This window comes from Benincasa hispida, chromosome 5 (assembly GCF_027475165.1).
Source record: "Benincasa hispida cultivar pf3 chromosome 5, pf3_genome.v1.1, whole genome shotgun sequence".
Classification (NCBI taxonomy): Eukaryota; Viridiplantae; Streptophyta; class Magnoliopsida; order Cucurbitales; family Cucurbitaceae; genus Benincasa; species Benincasa hispida.
The window spans coordinates 65,734,171-65,752,735 of NC_143482.1; the positions used below are offsets into that span (position 1 = coordinate 65,734,171).

The 18,565-nt window shown below is 38.0% G+C and overlaps 1 protein-coding gene across 4 annotated transcripts; it reads left to right on the plus strand.

Moving 5' to 3' along the window:
- The first annotated feature begins 149 nt into the window (after positions 1-149).
- Positions 150-13,868, plus strand: LOC120078639 (protein kinase and Mad3-BUB1-I domain-containing protein). 4 transcript variants are annotated; one of them, XM_039032927.2, is made up of 14 exons: positions 150-536; positions 627-774; positions 9,865-10,022; positions 10,158-10,248; positions 10,342-10,452; positions 10,561-10,648; positions 10,823-10,926; positions 11,046-11,117; positions 11,210-11,299; positions 11,603-11,760; positions 12,007-12,061; positions 12,250-12,384; positions 12,490-12,611; positions 13,351-13,868. In XM_039032927.2, the coding sequence occupies exons 1-14, from the start codon at positions 460-462 to the stop codon at positions 13,538-13,540; spliced, it is 1,599 nt and encodes a 532-aa protein (XP_038888855.1). In that variant the 5' UTR covers positions 150-459; the 3' UTR covers positions 13,541-13,868. The 4 variants fall into 4 exon arrangements, with proteins under 4 accessions (XP_038888855.1, XP_090169570.1, XP_090169572.1 ...); XM_090313444.1 differs by having other exon boundaries at positions 347-536; positions 627-744; XM_090313446.1 differs by lacking the exon at positions 12,490-12,611 and having other exon boundaries at positions 347-536; positions 13,351-13,741.
- Positions 13,869-18,565: the final 4,697 nt, after the last annotated feature.

Consider the following 18,565-nt stretch of genomic DNA (forward strand, 5'->3'; position numbering starts at 1 on the left):
TAGATTGAAATTTAAGACATGACAAGAGAGCTCAAGGGAAGAGAAGTTAGAGAGAAGTTGGAGAAAAATGCGAGAACAATAGACAAGGAGAGGAAGTCACAAAATTTGGGGGGAAAGAAAATAAAAACTTGGGTTTTCTCATTTAAGGTAATATGGATATTTCACGTCTCATTTGTCCCAAAACCAAAAAAATCCTTAACACCTTAAAATGTGTCCCATTTTTGGCAATTTTCCAATTTAATTTACTATTTTGATGGGAAAAAGAAATTAAAGGAAAATTATAATTTTACAACTAAGCGCATTTTATTCTACATTTATTAATAATTCATTCTTTTTCCCTTTTTAGTTTCCTTGGTAATAAATTTGAATTGCAACAAAGGCGCTCTTCTTGGAGCCTATGTACAGTCCGAGTCGGCATCTTCCATTTCTCTTCCTTAAACGAGCAGAAAGCTACTAGCAATGGCGATTTTCTACCCCGATTCTCAAATCTCCACCACCACAGCATCCGCTCAGGACCCTTTGTTGCCTTGGCTCTGGTATTCCTCGATTTCTGTAATTAACAGCTGTTCTTACATTCAATCTCACGAAAATTGTTGATGCTATCTGCTATTTGGTTCTAATTGCAGGTCCATCAAGGATGCTCTTGAAAATTCAACTTCAGGCAATGTTTCTGGGCCAGAACTCGCCAAGCTTCTCTCTGATTGCATTGAAAATTTCAGCGGCGATGTCAAGTACAAAAACGATGTCCGATTTCTAAAGATTTGGTTTCTCTCTGTGCGTAATTAATTTTTTCACTGTTACATTTGTGGGTTTAACTTATCATCTTTGTTTCATACATGCGGTTGATTAGATTACTTGTATGTAACTGTGTTATGCTTTTGATGAATTATCTTTAGAAGGTTTCTGTTGAAAAAATTTGCACAAAAGGAAGAGAGGCAATCTTGGAGGAAATAAACTTTTATTTAAGAAAGAACAAAGATGGACATTTTGAAAGAAATACACTTTCACTCTCAAGACACTCACTCACTTTTCTATACTAGCTCTCTAGCTTTGCTTGGCTCACATATGAGGTATGTTGAAATACTATGAATTAGCCCTAAGGGCATTTTTGTAATTTATGCTATATTTGCTAAATTAGGGTTTCACCTCCTTCTATTTATATCTGAGGTTGGGTCTATTGTAGGTATGACATTAAATAATAAGTCCTTTTTCTACCGTGGTTTTTCTTCCCTGAATTAGGGTTTTCCACGTAAACTCCTTGTGTCGTCTTCTTTTCTTCTATTTCAATATGGTATTAGAGCAAGGTGATGAAACCCTAGCCCTGATAGAAGAAACTCAGTCATCAAACTTGATAGGTGAAGGTATGCTGACTAATGAGGCTGTGATTCAAGCAGCAGTTGACCGCTATCTCCGAACCATCATCCCAGGTGGCTTAACCGAACAGCAGGTGGTGGGCTTGCTCCAGTCGGCGTGCCGATTAGCTTCCAGACTCAGCCGTTCCAGCCGAACACCATCGAGGAAGGTCACGCTCTCCAGCTGGCGCACGCGAGCGGGTCACAACCGATCAGACCCTCGACTTCGCACGCAACCGTCTCAGCTTTGCACGTTCCCTAGCCGGCGCACGCGATCGATTTACAGCCGATCGGTACCTTGGCGTCGCACAGAACCGGATCTGCACCAGACGGTCGTGGGTTTGCTCCAGTTGCCGGGTTGGGTCAGATCGGTGCGATTTCTTCAACCTCGCAGTCGATCGCCGAGCCTTCTATCCGTTACCTACCATCACAGTCGTCTGGGAGTAGCGCCGGTCACGGGTTGCCGAACTTTGCTGCCGGTGGACTTTCGGTAGTAGCTTCTTCACAGTACCATGGTGGACAGCTTCTTCCTCATGTGTATCCAGTTCAGCCCCAGTTTCGAATGGGTGATTCCATTGAAGAAAATCCCATGGTTTTTAGACAGAAAAATTCCAGATCTGAATCTCATGGGGAACTCCAACTTCAATTGGTTAGTCTTCAGCAACAGATGGCCGCCCTTGGAGCCAGATTGAATGGCCATGATTCTTCCCCGATGTATTTAGAAAATCCGGTATCAATGTTTCCTACTCTTCCCACTTCTAATTTTTTATCTGGAACAATTGGAAATTCTACAGGAGTGATCACGGGAGAGAAGTTGAATGGGCAAAATTACTTCTCTTGGTCCCAAACAATTAAAATGGTTCTTGAAGGACGCCATAAGTTTTTGGATATTTGACTGGAGAGATACCACTACCGAATCCTGGGGATCCTCAAGAGCGTGTCTGGAAGGTAGAGGATTCTTTGCTCCGCTCAATGTTAATCAGTAGCATGGAACCAAAAATCGGGAAACCTTTACTCTATTCAGCCACTGCCCGAGATATTTGGGATGCAGTCCGACGGTTATATTCGAGGCGTCAGAACGCATCCCGCCTGTATACTCTACGTAAACAGGTTCACGAATGCAAACAAGAGAGCATGGATGTAATGCCATACTTCAGCAAGATGTCATTGTTATGGCAAGAAATGGATCTATGTCGGGAGATCATCTGGAACTGCCCACAAGATGGAATTCAATACTCCAAGATAGAAGAGGTTGAGCGTGTGTATGATTTTCTTGCCGGGCTGCACCCCAAATTTGATACAATTCGTAGTCGAATACTAGGGCAGAAACCAATTCCGTCTCTCATGGAGGTTTGTTCAGAGGTTAGATTGGAAGAAGATAGATCGAGTGCAATGAACGGGCCGGGTGTTACCACTGTAGAGTCAGCTGCCTTCGGGGTAAAGTCCACTGGAGCTGATGGTGACAAGTAGAATAGTAAAACATCCCCAGTATGTGAGCATTGCAAAAAACAGTGGCACATGAAGGATTAGTGCTGGAAATTGCATGGTCGCCCTCCAAATGGTAAACGTCGCCCTCCGAATGACAAGTCGAAATCTGGGCGTGCTCTAGTGGGTGAATTAGTTGAGGGGGCTGCACAACCTCAGACACAGCGTCCAGTGACCAATCCTGGTGATTCAGGTACCGTAGGGATCGGAACAGTTGCTCAATCAAGTAACCCTCAATCTTTTAGTTTCTTTGTTGAAGGGAATGAGTTATGGATTCTAGATTCAGGAGCGACCGATCACTTGACTGGTTCATCCGACTGGTTTCTCTCATACTATCCAAGTGCTGGAAATGAGAGGATTCGAATTGCGGATGGGTCCTTCGTTCCTATTGCTGGAAAAGGCAGACTGTCACCATTTCAGGGACTAACTCTGCAAAATGTCTTACATGTGCCCAAAATTTCTTACAACTTATTATCAATAAGCAAAATAACAAAAGATTTGAACTGTAGAGTTGTCTTCTCACCAGATACTGCTTTGTTTCAGGACTTGAGCTCGGGGAAGATGATTGACACTGCCCGATATGACAGAGGCCTATATTTCCTTTTTGCAGATGCTTCCTCCAGAAGCTTTTTTAGGACTAGTCTTTTATCTTCGTTTACTATGTTTGAAACAAATTATTTATTGTGGCATTTTCGTCTTGGACATCCTAGTTTTCAATATATGCGATATTTATTTCCTCATTTATTCCATAATGTGAATGTTTCTTCATTATCGTGTGATGTCTGTATACGTGCTAAACAACCTCGCGTGTCATTTGTTTATCAGCCCTATAAACCTACCCAGCCTTTTCACCTGGTCCACAGTGATGTTTGGGGTCCCTCAAGCATCTCTACCCTGTCTGGTAAATGGTGGTTTGTAACTTTCATCGATGACCATACCCGACTTACATGGGTATATCTCCTTGCTGATAAGTTCGAGGTTTTATCTACCTTCAAACAGTTCTATACCACTGTATTAACACAGTTCAACACAAAGATTGCCATTCTTCGGAGTGATAATGGTCGTGAGTTTGTCAACCACACCTTCCAGGAATTCCTAGTGTCAAAAGGGATCATCCATCAAAACTCGTGTGCATATACTCCACAACAAAATGGGGTGGCTGAACAGAAAAATCACCATCTCATTGAAGTTGCTCGTTCCTTGATAATTCCAGCGTCTCTCCCTTCGTACCTGTGGGGAGATGCGGTTCTTACCGTAGCTCATCTAATTAATAGAATGCCTTCACGAGTTCTAAAGTTTTAAACCCCTCTTGAGTGCTTCAAAGAGTCCTATCAGTCTACCCGTCTTATTCCTAAGGTTCCTCTTCGTGTGTTTGGGTGTACAACCTTTGTTCATACTCATGGTCCACACTGGACTAAGTTTGCTCCACGAGCTAAAAAATGTGTGTTTTTCGGGTATCCCCTTCATCAGCGAGGCTATAAATGCTTTCATCCATCTTCCAGAAAATATTTTGTCACTATGGATGTCACGTTCCTTGAAGATAAACCGTTCTTTCCCGTTAGTCATCTTCAGGGGGAGACCACGAATGAAGAGACTAACAGTTCCACGTACTCCGTATCCATTAGCCTCAATCTTGAGCCTAGTCCTAATATTCCTGAACTTGAGCCTAGCCCCAATGTTCCTGGACCTAGTCTACCTAGTCTTGAACCTAACTCTGCTCCTGTTGTTCCCAGTCTACCTAGTCTTGAACCTAACTCTACTCCTGTTGTTCCCATGTCGGTTCTTCCTACTAGACAAGTGCCCTAGATAACATACTATAGGAAGAATCTCAGAAAGGAAATTCAGGAAACCTTTGGTGTTCCATCGGAAAGTGTCCAAGCGTCGGAACCAGCTCAGGTTCAAGATCCCGTTGTTTCAGAGGAGAGTCTTGAAGAAAAGTTTGGGAACATAGAAAATGATGAAATGAGCTCAGAGAAGGTTGAAACTTCAGGAGGAAATGAGGTGCTGAATGATCCTCAAGAATATGCAGAATTGTCTCAAAAGTCTGATACTGAAGAGGGACAAACGAAAACTGACAACTATGATACCACTCTGGATATGCCAATTGCTCTGAGAAAGGGAACCAAGTCATGTACAAAATACCCTTTGCATAGTTTTCTGACCTATAGTAACTTATCTCCTGGTTTTAAGGCTTTTACTACTCAGCTGGATGCTCTAGCAATACCTACCAGTGTACATGCGGCCATGGAAGTTCCTGAGTGGAAAGCAGCAGTAATGGAGGAAATGAGAGCTCTTGAGGCAAATAAGACTTGGGAGTTAGTAGCTCTCCCTAAAGGTCACAAAACAGTTGGTTACAAATGGGTGTTCACAGTGAAGTATAAGTCTGACGGAACACTCGAGAAGTATAAAGCCAGGTTAGTTGCTAAAGGGTTCACTCAGACGTATGGGATTGATTATTCAGAAACTTTTTCCTTAGTAGCTAAGTTAAACACGATTCGTGTTCTTTTGTCTGTCGCCGTAAATAAAGATAGGTCCCTACATCAACTAGATGTAAAGAACGCATTCTTAAATGGTGAGTTGGAAGAGGAAGTTTATATGAGTCCACCTTCAGGTTTCGAAGCTAAGTTTGGGAATCATGTTTGCAAACTCAGGAAGTCTTTATATGGGTTGAAGCAGTCCTCTAGGGCATGGTTTGATAGGTTCACCGTGTTTGTTAAGTTCCAAGAGTTTGTTCAGGGGCATTCTGATCATACCTTGTTTACCAAAAAATCACCCTTAGGAAAGATTGCTGTGTTGGTAGTGTATGTTGATGACATCATCCTATCAGGGGATGACACGGCAGAAATTGCTAAGCTAAAACAAAGGATGGCAGGTGAATTTGAAATCAAGGATCTTGGTAGTTTAAGGTATTTTCTAGGGATGGAAGTGGCAAGATCAAAAGCAGGAATATCTGTATCTCAGCGGAAGTACACTCTGGACTTGTTAAAGGAAACAGGAATGACTGGATGCAAACCTATTGACACTCCTATTGAGGTCAATAGCAAACTGAAAAGTATTTCGGAAGGAGTTCCTGTGAATAAGGAGAGGTATCAACGCTTAGTAGGAAAACTGATTTACTTGTCTCATACTAGGCCCAACATCTCCTATGCCGTGAGTGTAGTAAGTCAGTTTATGCAGAGTCCATATGAGGAGCACATGGAAGCTGTGACTCGAATTTTGAGATATCTAAAGTCCACCCCTGGGAAGGGCTTGGTGTTCAGGAAACATGACACACAGAGCATTGAGGCATTTACTGACTCAGATTGGGCCGGATCTGTGACTGATAGAAGGTTAACCTCAAGGTACTGTACCTTTGTAGGAGAAATTTGGTAACTTGGCGGAGTAAAAAACAGAGTGTAGTGGCCAGAAGTAGTGCTGAGGTAGAGTATAGAGCTATGAATCTGGGAGTGTGTGAAGAAATCTGGTTGTAGAAAGTTTTATCTGATCTTCACGAGAGTAGTCCGGGGCCCATGAAGCTGTATTATGATAATAAGGCTGCCATCAGTATTGTGAATAATCCCGTGCAACATGATAGAACCAAACATGTGGAAATTGACAGGCACTTTATTAAAGAAAAGTTAGATCGCGGAGCTATTTGTATTCCCTATGTACCTTTAGTCCAATAGATTGCAGATGTTTTTATGAAAGGGTTATTGAGACAGATGTTTGAAGCTTGTATTAGCAAGTTGGGTCTTGCCGATATCTATGCCCCAACTTGAGAGTGAATGTTGAAATACGTTGAATTAGCCCTAAGGGCATTTTTGTAATTTATGCTATATTTGCTAAATTAGGGTTTCACCTCATTCTATTTATATCTGAGGTTGGGTCTATTGTAGGTATGACATTAAATAATAAGTCCTTTTTCTACCGTGGTTTTTCTTCCTTGAATTAGGGTTTTCCACGTAAACTCCTTGTGTCGTCTTCCTTTCTTCTATTTCAATAGGGTCACATCTCCTATTTATAGGCATGAGATCCTTGGACCTTAAGGAATAGGATTTTTCCAGAGCTTTCTTAGATATAACTAATTCTAGATAATTCTATGAAATTATCCTTATCTAAAGAGAATTCATTGGAGCCTAAAGAAATCCTAGGATATTTCTAGATCTTTTCTTTGAGATATATATTTATATATTTCAACATAATTCTAGAAAAGTCTATTATACATACTTCAATAGAAGCATCTAACTTGCTTCTATTTCAACACTCCCCTCAACACTAACTATTCTGGCTCATTCCATCATCTTGAATTATTGTTGAAACTCTGTATGCTTAGATGCTTTTAGCCTTCTGGCACTATGTCCCAACGTCTATGTCTTCTCAATGCGTTCACTTCTTCTTCCATGGTCTTTCTCCATTGAATATTCTATGACACTTCTTCGTATGTCGTCGGATCTTCAAATATTGTTAATATTGCACTTGTATACTTGAAATTTAGTATTTTTTTGTTTGGTTGATCTCCGTAAGTGTAGTTCTCGATCATGTGCACCACCATGCCAAGGACTTAGCATCTTTAGTTGCTTTTTTTCATCTTCATCATTTTTTTCCTCTCCTTCCATTAGAGCCTGTTGCACTTGGCTTATCTCTTCTTTTGATCATTCTTTGAAACTCTTCTTATCATTAGGTGTATTTTATGATTCGGGTGCTTGCCATGACAATTTTCATCAACTGTAACATTTCTTGATGTATAGCATTATTCACCAACATAATCAATACACTCTGTCCTTGGGTGTTTTTGCTTATCCACGTAGGTGCCCTCTGCTAACATGATATAGATGGAGTCCATTCCTTGTCCCTCCATCAATAGTGTACCATTGACATTGAGATCTTGGTACACCTTGACACCATGAGGTCCAACACAACGAAGTTTTCTGCTGATGTCAATTGAGATACGGACACCAAATTCTTCTTCATTCCAGGCACATAAAATACGTTCTCCAGTTCCACTTGATTGGAATTAGATCGAAGTTTCCTACTGATGTCAATTGAGATACTGACACCAATTTTTTTTCTTTCTAGGCACATAAAATTGGAACTGGAGCAAGGCATTATCATAGTTTTGCAACGTTGGCTATTGGCAACTTCAAGTTGTTTGCAGTTACAACAACTTGACTTCCTTTGTACTCAGATGTATTTTGCAGCTTCCTCTTATCTCTTTCATGTGGTTAGAGCAACTTGAATCGGCAATCAAATCATTTTCATAATTTACCTCTTCTGCGTGGAGAGCCAACACTTCGTTCTCCATCACATTGGATGTGGATTGGGGTTTGGGATCTGTTGTTGCAAAGCATGCCTCTGCATCCCGCTCTTCTTCACTGATGCTCTTAGCCTAGGAGGTGTCTTCGTTGCTTTCTGTTGCATTTTTCTTTTGACGACAATTTCTGGCACAGTGGCCTATCTTTCCACAGTTATAACCTTCACCATTTTTTCTATGCTTGAGATTTTGATTAGTTTTACTAGTTCTCCCTACTTGAGAGCGTTTTGGAGTTCTTCATCTCTTTTTGATCCTACTTTCTTTTGAATTTTGATTGACCTTTTCTTTGGTCACAAAGAGCGCTTCTTCGTTATTGCTCTTTATTGTGACCTTTGACATTTGCTTAGCCAATGCTTCTTGAATGGCAAACATATTTTCTAGGTCAATTAGAGAAGGTTGGACTACCCATCCTTGAATAATAGCATTAAAGCTTCTATATTCAAGTTTAAGTCCATGAACAATAATTCTTCTCATCCTTGATTCTGAAATAGTAGAATTAGGATCTCATTCAGAGATTTCAAGGTATAGAGTTTTTACCTTGGTGAATTATTGGTTGATAGTCATCTCCCTTTGAGCAACTGACAGGAGCTTGTTCTCTAGAAACTGCAACCTCGCATCATTTTTCTTCGAGAAAGGTGAGGCAAACATATCCCATGCTACTTTTGGTGTCTTTGCTGTATTGATGTGCTCCAATATTTCTTCATCAATTGTAGTTTAGATTGCAAACATAACCTTACCTGCCTTGATATTCCATTTCTTCAAAGCAGCAACATCCTCAGGTGGACTGACTTTAGTGCCTCCCACAACATCCCACAAGTCTTGGCCTTGGAGATACGACTTCATGCATGTGGACCATGTTTTGTAGTTCTGAGTGTTGAGCTTCTTGATTCCTCCAACAACTTGAAGGTCTCTCATCATCTTGTAGTGATAGTGATGGATGCACTCCATGAGTAGCTGTGTCCCAAACAACAAGCTTCACAGTCCCAGACTATACTCGATCTTCAGAAGCTCCACCACAGCAAGCTATGCTAGCTTGGCTCTAATACCACTTGTTGAAGAAATTTGCACAAAAGGAAGAGAGACAATCATGGAGGAAATAAACTATTATTTAAGAAAGAACAAAGATAGACACTTTTGAGAGATTACATTTTCACTCTCAAGACACTCACTCACTTTTCTACACTAGCTCTCTAGCTTTGCATGGGTCACATATGGGGTCATACCTCCTATTTACAGGCATGAGATCCTTGGACCTCAAGGAATAGGATTTTTCTAGACCTTTCTTAGATCTTAACTAATTCTAGATAATTCTATGAGGTTATCCTTATCTAAAGGAATTCTAGAATTTCTTGGAGCCTAAAGAAACCTTAGAATACTTCTAGATCTTTTCTTTGAGATATATATTTACATATTTCAACATAATTCTAGAAAAATTCATTATACATACTTCAATAGAAGCTTCCAGCATAATTAGTGTTGCTTCTATTTCAACAGTTTCTTATGCCTGCCTATTCACTACCCTACTCTCTGCTTTTCTTATCATGCTCGCTTTAGTGTATTTGCGGGTTTATTTTGGTTCATAATAAAATCGATGCTTCCTTTGGTTATTGTATTTGAATAATTTTGTTTTATATGTAAATGCTTGGATCTCTTTTAGAACTTAGGCATTTCCGACAAATTTTTAATCCATTTATTGATTTCGAACAATAATTAACATTATGTTGTTCGTGTAAGTAGATTGGTATGAGGGAGGATTTTGAAACTGGTTTCAAGGAATTGTTGGAGCAGGAGATATGCATTGGCCATTCTTTACTTTATATTTGGTTGGCAGTGTTTCTTGAATCCAAGGGGAGGTTAAACGACGCTAACATAGTTTATGAGCTTGGGTTGATGAGGTATTCCTATCTCTCTCTCATTGACATGCTGTTAAATACATGTAGTATGCCTGTGTGAAATTTTTTGTTGATTATGATTTTTTGTTTGGTAGTGTTCTGTGTTGTTTTGTTCCTTACATTTTAAAGTGATAATAGGAACGCTGAGCCGCTTGAGTGGTTGAAAAAGGCAAAAACATTGTTTATTGATAGGATATCTGAGTTGGTCAATACTCATTCAATGCAAGTGGTACGTGATCTTAAAGCATAAAACCATTGAAGTTGGTGTTCCTTCAATTGTATAGTTTAAGAAGTTTGACAGGGTTGGTTTTCATTTCTGTAGAATGATGTCAGTGAATCCACTAAATTTGCAGAAAGTTACATCAACCCTTGGTCTTCCTCCACTATGAACGATTTATTAAGCAAGATTAGTCCAAAGATTATGAAGTATGATGTAAGAAAGTGCAGTTTTCTTTTGCCAATTGATGAAAGCAAGCTGGTTATACTGTTCAAATAAATTACTCGCCAACTAACTTTACTATGAACTCAATGTGTGCTTCAGGGTTACCATTCAAGTACTAAAGCTTACTCTAAAAAGATGACTCTAAAGTCATTGCGCAATTCATCAAGAAATAAGATTATAGAGATTGGTAATTCTATGTTACATTATAGTTAGAATTGCCACCTAAATGTATAGAACTACCTTCAGTCATCCTTCAAAAGAACGAGAATTCTTGAAATATTGTGTAAGAAATGGACGAAAAACTTCTCTTATGTCACGGGTTTGTTTTTCATTATAATAATACCCTTGCCAACATTTACAGGTGGAAAGAAGTACGAGATTAAAGGCTGTGCAGGTACAGGGGGTTTTGCTCAAGTATATAGATCATATCTTGACAGCAACCCAGATGATGTAGTGGCACTGAAGGTAAAAACTCTTATTGATTGAGTGCAATCTGCATATGTCCTTTACTTCCAGCATTCCTTATATGTCATACCTGAATGTGAACTAGTTGGATATCGTGATTCCCTTCAAATACTTGTCAGATACAAACACCTCCATTTCCTTGGGAGTTCTATATGTATCGGCAACTTGATCTCCGTGTCAATGGGAAGGAAGTATGTAGGAGCCCCTATTTTTGTTAAGCATTTATTTCTTCTGAATGTTAGCAACTCGATTTGTACTCATCCTCGATCTCTCATAATGTCAGAGGTCAAGTTTTGGTTGTGCTCATGCCATGTATCTCTATTCTGACTACAGCATACTTATATGTGATTTCTTGGCTCATGGAACATTACAGGTTAGTTTTCAGATTCTGAACCCTTCTACAGATTATTTAATTCAAGACATTGGAATGCTTTTATTTCCTCCTCTTTGACAAGTTAGCTTGCAATCTCTGGCTAAGTGTTTGCATTGTCCTTGATTTTTATATTGTTGGATCATTTGTTTTTGTTTCTTATCATGTATTTTGAGCATTATCTCATTTCATTATTTTAATGAAAAGGCTGGTTTTCGGTTAAAAAAAAGATTCTGAACTCTTCTATACTGTATGGTCATTTAAAATATTCATTGTAAGTAACTGCAAAGTTAAAACCTCGTGCAGGATGCCATAAATTCGTATGTAGTCCTTGGAAAGACAATGGAAGAAGTTTTATGTATTTATTACACCATAGAGATGCTCTACATGCTGGAAACTTTACACAGCATTGGCATTATCCATGGGGATTTTAAACCTGACAATCTGCTTATTCGTTATGCGGGGTAAATATATTTTCGTTATAGATCTTGATTGATGACGTCCATCTTTCCGAGAGTTGATTTCATTATATTGTTTCCAATTACAATACTCGTGAAAAAAAAAAGATAAAAGAACCGTAAGAAATGAAAAGATAGACCTCTTATTGTTATTTACAACTTCAGCCTACCAATAATGATTAGCTCCCGACTGGAGATTGTACTCCAATTCAATAGTTCTATACTAATTGATTTTATTTAACCGTTATGCAGAGACAACCTAACAGAAGATGAATTTCAGGAACGTAGTGGTCCTTGGCAAGATCAGGTATTTAATATTATCCCCGGTTTTGTTCCCAAGTCATTACATGTCTATTTGGAATGACCCTTTCAAGTGCTGAAAAAAAATGTTCATAGTGCAAAAAAGGTGTTATTAAGCACTTTAAAAGCCATTCTGAACAGACCCTACATTAACTGTGAGCAAACAAGATTATTTGTAGCTTTTATATTGTGTAGGGGCTTTGCCTTGTTGATTGGGGAAGAGGTATAGATTTACACCTCTTTCCTGAAAATGTAGAATTTAAAGGAGATTGCCGAACTTCTGGCTTTCGTTGTCCAGAAATGCTAGAGAATAAACCCTGGAAATTTCAGGTCAGTTTCTTTCTGCGATGTGGTTATTTATAACAACTCTAGAGAAAACCTTTGTAAAGAAGAAAACAGAAGCTCTCTACCAATAGCATTCTGTCGTTTGTACAGGTAGACATATATGGCTTTTGTGTAGTAGTCCACACAATGCTTCACGGTTCCTACATGGAAGTTGAGAAAAAGCCTTCATCTGATGGTGACTTTGTTTATTTACCCAAAACATCTTTTAAGCGGTATTAGTTGCTATTCCTGTACTTCTGGGCTTCATTTGATAATCATTTTATTTTTTGTTTTTGAAAAATAAGCTATTTCCTCTTCGTTTCTTAAATGATTTGCAACTTTCTTAAACACGAGTTGGATTTTTAGCCAAATTCCAAGAACAAAACCAAGTTTTTAAAAACTACTTTTTTTTTAATTTTCAAAATTTGGTTTGGTTTTGAAAACATTGATTAAACAGTAAAGATAACAAATCAAGAAATTTAGTGGTGGGAGGAGTGTTGCTTAATTTTAGAAAACAAGAAAACAAAAACCTTCGACCTCTTTTGGTAACCATTTGGTTTTTATTTATAAGTTTTTGAAAATTGAGCCTACAAACATGCCTATCACCTCTAAGTTTCTTGCTTTGTTATCTACTTTTTACCCATGTTTTTTAAAACTAAACAAAAATTTGAAAACTTGTTTTTTGTTTTTGGAATTTGACTAATAATTCAAGTTTTGTACTTGAGAAAATGCAAATTATTATATGAAAATGTGAGAAAATAGGCTTAATTAAAAAACACAAAACAAAATGGTTACCAAACGGGACGTTTATTATCTGTTTTCTATTTTTTATTTCCCATAAATATGTTGTGCATAAATTTTAACTCTTGTAGATTCTGTGTAGAGTTTCAGATCAGCAATTTTGCTTTTTATAGAGAGCAACCACCCACTTCATCTCCTCTCTCTGACTTGATCTCTCTGTTTCCTCAATAGGTATTGGAACATTGAACTATGGAAGAATCTCTTCACAAAGCTGCTTAATATCACACCAGGTGATTACAACAAGGAGTTGATACAGAGTATAAGGAAATCTTTCCAGGATTACATGTGCTCCAACCCTCAGCTTATAAGGAAGTTAAAGGAATTACTTGCAAAACAAAGAGCTTCCTTGTGTAATGCTTAATCAATAAACCCCTCTTGGAAGTTGTAAATTCCCCAAAAAATGTAGGTAGTAGAAGTCAACATTTATATGGCATGGTTCATGTTTGCCACTTGCAAACTTGGATTAGTTCATTCGATTTGATGATGAAATGTTTGTATTCTTTATGTATTAAAACCAAAAAAGTTTGAAGAGTTGTAATCTAAGGGGTCTTCTTTGGACTGCTGTGCCTTGTAGGCTTCATTGTTTATCTTAAAGGTTCTGCTGTAAATGGAACGTAGTAGGTTGCATTAAAATTTTATTATATCTGAATTCTCTTGGAAGTCATAAAATTAGAGAATCATTTTATATATGTTTGAGATTTGCTGATTGTCTCCATATTTTTTCTAAGTAATTTTTGGTAGTTTTTGCAATTGTCACAAATTATGTCTTAAACATTTGTCTCAGACATGTCTAATTATTGCATTTTTTTATTATCCTAATCTGGAATTTATATGCATAATATTTTTATTTCATAATTTTAGAAATCTTTGTAGAAATATATTGGTCGATATTTTCTTTTTTATGGTGTATCTTATCTTTTTTTTTTTTTTAAAAGAGAGATTTTTTGAACATTCTTTCCTTAGTTGATCACGATCTTTTTAAGGTGAATTCTAATCTTCTTTGAGGGTTGCTATTTTTGTTAATTATCAAAAGAAGTGTAATTTTTTGTGATCAAATAGTGTATCATTGTGATTTGTTTTGGCAACCAATTTGTTCTTAACAATCGTTTTCTGCATTGTGGGTTTTGTCGATCTTTGTCCACTTTATTCTGTTGTGTGTATCCTTTAGATAAGTCATTTAAAGAACTTGAAGATACTACTTGTCTAAGGAGGAGCCTAAGGCATCGGTGAAGAGAAGGGATTATCTGTTTTAGGGGGAGTTAAGACTTAATACTCGAGAAAGATTCCTCCATCTTAAGGAGGACCTAAGATTCATCAATAAAGAGAGTTCACTGAGTTGCAAGGAAGATAAACAAGTGGAGGGGAATTTCACACACTATTGAAAGCTGAAGTGTTCAATACCAATATTATCATACATAAGAGGAGTCTAAGTTCTTTTGAGAATGAGTCTCACATGTAGGGGGAGCCTAGGTGACTTGTGAGTTGAGCTCTACGTGAGTCATTGTAGTAGTCGGAGTATTATAGATAAGTATTACGTTGTAATTGTTAACTCTTTAATATTAGTAGATCATCTTTCTTGAGCACACTGCCCCCTAAACGTAGGTGGTTTATCGCCGAACTCGGTTACCAATTTCTATGTGCTTTTACTTGTTTTCTTGTTGTTGGTATTTTGTTATTACAGTGCTTGTTAGTGCTTTTCGTTTAACATCTATATTTCGAGTGACAAGTCATCCTAGTATGCTTTTTCATTTAGTATTAGAGCGAATCACCTTTATCTCAGGTATTTCGATCATGAATGAAATCAAGGAAGATAGCTCTACCACTCGTCCTCCTATCTTAGATGGGACAAACTACTCATATTGGAAAGCTTGAATGGTTGCCTTTTTGAAGTCGATTGATAGAAAAACTTGGAAGGTTGTGGTTACTGGATGATCTCATCCAACCATCAAAATCGATGATGGGAAGGAGTTCTTAAAAACATAATTACAGTGGACAAAAGCTGAAGATGAGGCCTCCTTGGAAAATTCTTGTGCTTTAAATGTCATATTTAATGGTGTAAATCACAATATATTTAGACTAATTAATACATGCATTTCTACAAAAGAGGTATGGGATATCCTCTCCGTTACTCACGAAGGGACTTCAAAAGTCAAAATGTCAAGGTTGCAATTGTCGACTTCAAAGTTTGAGAATCTTAAAATGAAAGATGATGAAACTATTGTTGAATTCAACGTTTGTTTATTGGATATTGCTAATAATGACTCTTTCGCTCTTGAAGAGAAAAGTTCGAAAGAAAAACTTATCCGAAAGGTGCTTAGGTCTCTACCTAAGAAATTTGATATGAAAGTTACTACGATAAAGGAGACTCAAGACATAACATCTCTGAAAGTTGATAAACTATTTAGCTCATCGCTAATCTTTGAGATATCTCTGGATGGAAAGCTTGAGAAGAAGAATAAATGAATTGCTTTACAGTCTTCAATTGATGATGAGCAGGTTGATGCTGATAAAGAGTCTGAGGATTCCCTTATTGAATCTATTTCACTGATTTCAAAATAATTCAATCGTGTTCTCAAACGATTTAGAAAGAAGCTTGGCAATTTTGATTCAAAAAATAATAAGTCTGATGGGTTTCTTCCATTCAAGCAAGTCAGAATTCAAAGTAGTAGGAAAGAAGTCTACAAGTCAGGTATCTTAAACCTTAAAAAAGAAAGGTCATTCAAATGCAGAAAGTGTAAAGGTTATGGTCATTTTCAATCGGAATGTTCTGATTTCTTGAAGAAGCAGGGTAAAAGTCATGTTTTAACCTTATCCGATGATGAGTTAGAAGACTGTTAGGATTGGTGTCCTAATTCTCCCGAAGTCTCGTTATTTACTCATATCCAATAAACAAAGGTCCATGGTTATCTTATATAAACTTAAACATGTATATGTGATATACAAGTAGATCATACATTAAGTGATAACCTAAATAGTTCTGTAGTATAAGAATTAAGGTGGGATACCTGATCCTGGTGATACTACGGATACGACTCGCTTTGTAGAGGTTTACAAGTATTGTAAACTACTATAGATGGTAGATCCTGACCATTCATGTGGAAACATGCGAGTGGGGGTGTCCTATACAAAGAGTTTGTATAAGATCGGACTACAAGATGACTAGACTCTGTCTATAACGCCGTTGATACTAGAGACTTACATTTCACCTAAAAGACCATAGGTGACACGACTTTAATCCTGAGTGTTTTAGGAGCTTCTGCCTTTGAGGGCAGTCCTTTGATTAGTATGGGTGAGAGTGGCCAGATTGCCAACTCAACATGCCTACTTTTTTGGGGACTTGTCTGATTAGGGAGCTGGGAACTCACTTACACAAGATGGACTTCACTCCTTCCCTAAAGTAGGGGTAAGTAGAGAGATTACTCTCTTAAGGGCTGATTTCGGGGCTTGAACATAGTGGCCACAACTTCTATTTGGAAGACAGGACTCAGTCATAATAAGACTATGACTTATGTTCATTAGAGGATTCAATGGTACTTAAGAAGTTCCACCCTTTGGATTCTCACACCGAGAATACCAAGTTAACCTTCTTGGTGGTGTCATACTCAACTTGACACCATCGAGGTTTTGTGGAGGCTGTTCGTGTTGCTGAGGAGTTTATGACCAAGGCGATCGCTGAGGATGAGCGTGAAGTATTCGTGCGGTGTTGTGGTCGTGTTGTTCGAGCGTTCGAGGTTGCTGTGTTCGAGCGTTCATGAGAAAGGAGCGTGGTGACGAGTCGACAAATGTTCATAGAGCTTTCTCCTTGTTCATTTGTTGTTCATGCTGTAATTTCTATATACATTGCATAACTGTATGTTTCTGTACGATTTTAATTTGTAATGTTCATTCATGATTGTAATTTGGAATGATCTTATTTCCGCTGCTCATGGAAATCTCGAGTTCAATTTCCTTCATTACCAAGATAAGGTACCCAATCTTATCCCTATACTATAGACCCTTCAGGCTGTATGTTGAACATCCCTGTATGTCTCCACATGCGGTTCAAGACTCATAAGACAACCTTGGATGTTAGTTTATTGGATTTAGGATTATTAAGACAAAAATAGACAAACAACACAAACAATAACATTTATTGAATTAACATTTGGAACTCTTTATTTATGATAGTCAATAAATAACATTTACTATCTACGAGTTTTAGGGCATAAAATCCAACAAACTCCCATTTGAACTAAAACTCTAGTCAGTGGGTTGTACACAATATCAGAATCCAAAAAGCGGGATTATTGTACATAAATACAATAAAATAGGATATACATATACTTATTACACATCTCCCACTTGCCCTAGATTATACAATGTACATGTCTCCTAGACCTAGACTCTCTAGATGACTTTCAGACACTTTAATCGAGAGAGAGCCTTCGTAAATTGATCAACAATGGCTACTGCTCAATTGTTGTCATAGTATAAGGCGACAGACAAGTCCATATTTGGAACCACTTCCAAATCGCTTAAGAACTTCTTCAGCCAAACTGCTTCCTTTTTTGCTTCACAAGCAGACATATACTCAACTTCCATAGTGGAATCTGCAATACATTCTTGCTTGATGCTACGCCACACTATAGTTCTCCCATTTCAAGGTAAACACTGATCCTGATGTGGATTTCCCAGAATCCTTGTCAATTTGGAAATTAGAGTCGGTGTATCCTGTAAGGATCAAATCCTAAACGCAGTCTAGTGGTTTAACCTTGGACTGGATTGGTACCTACTGACTATTCCCACTGCATAATAAATGTCTGGCCTAGTGCCAAGCATAACATACATTAAGCTACCCACAACTGAGGCATAGGGAATATGTCTCATATTCTCAACTTCTTAAGGCGTCTTAGGACATTGTTCCTTAGACAAGTGAACCCCGTGCCTGAAAGGTAATAAATCCTTCTTAGAGTTCTGCATTGAATATCGAGTCAACATTTTTTCGATATAAATTGCTTGAGACAGAGCTAGCGTTCTGTTCTTGTGATCCCTAATGATTTGGATTCCAAGTACATATTGCGCCTCTCCTGAATATTTCATTTGGAATTGGGCTGCCAGCCATTTCTTAATGTCAATGAGGTACCCTACATCATTTTCAATGAGTAGGATATCATCCACATAAAGTACTAGAAAGGCTACTTTATAGTTGATGATTTTCTTGTAGATATAAGATTCATCAACGTTTTGATTAAAACCAAAAGATTTGATTGTTGTATAAAATCTAATGTTCCAAGATCTGGATGTCTGTTTCAACCCATAAATGGACTGATTCAACTTGCAAACTTTCTGTTCTCACCTCGGGCTATGAACCCCTCGAAAAAGCAATCTTGACATCCATTTACCATAT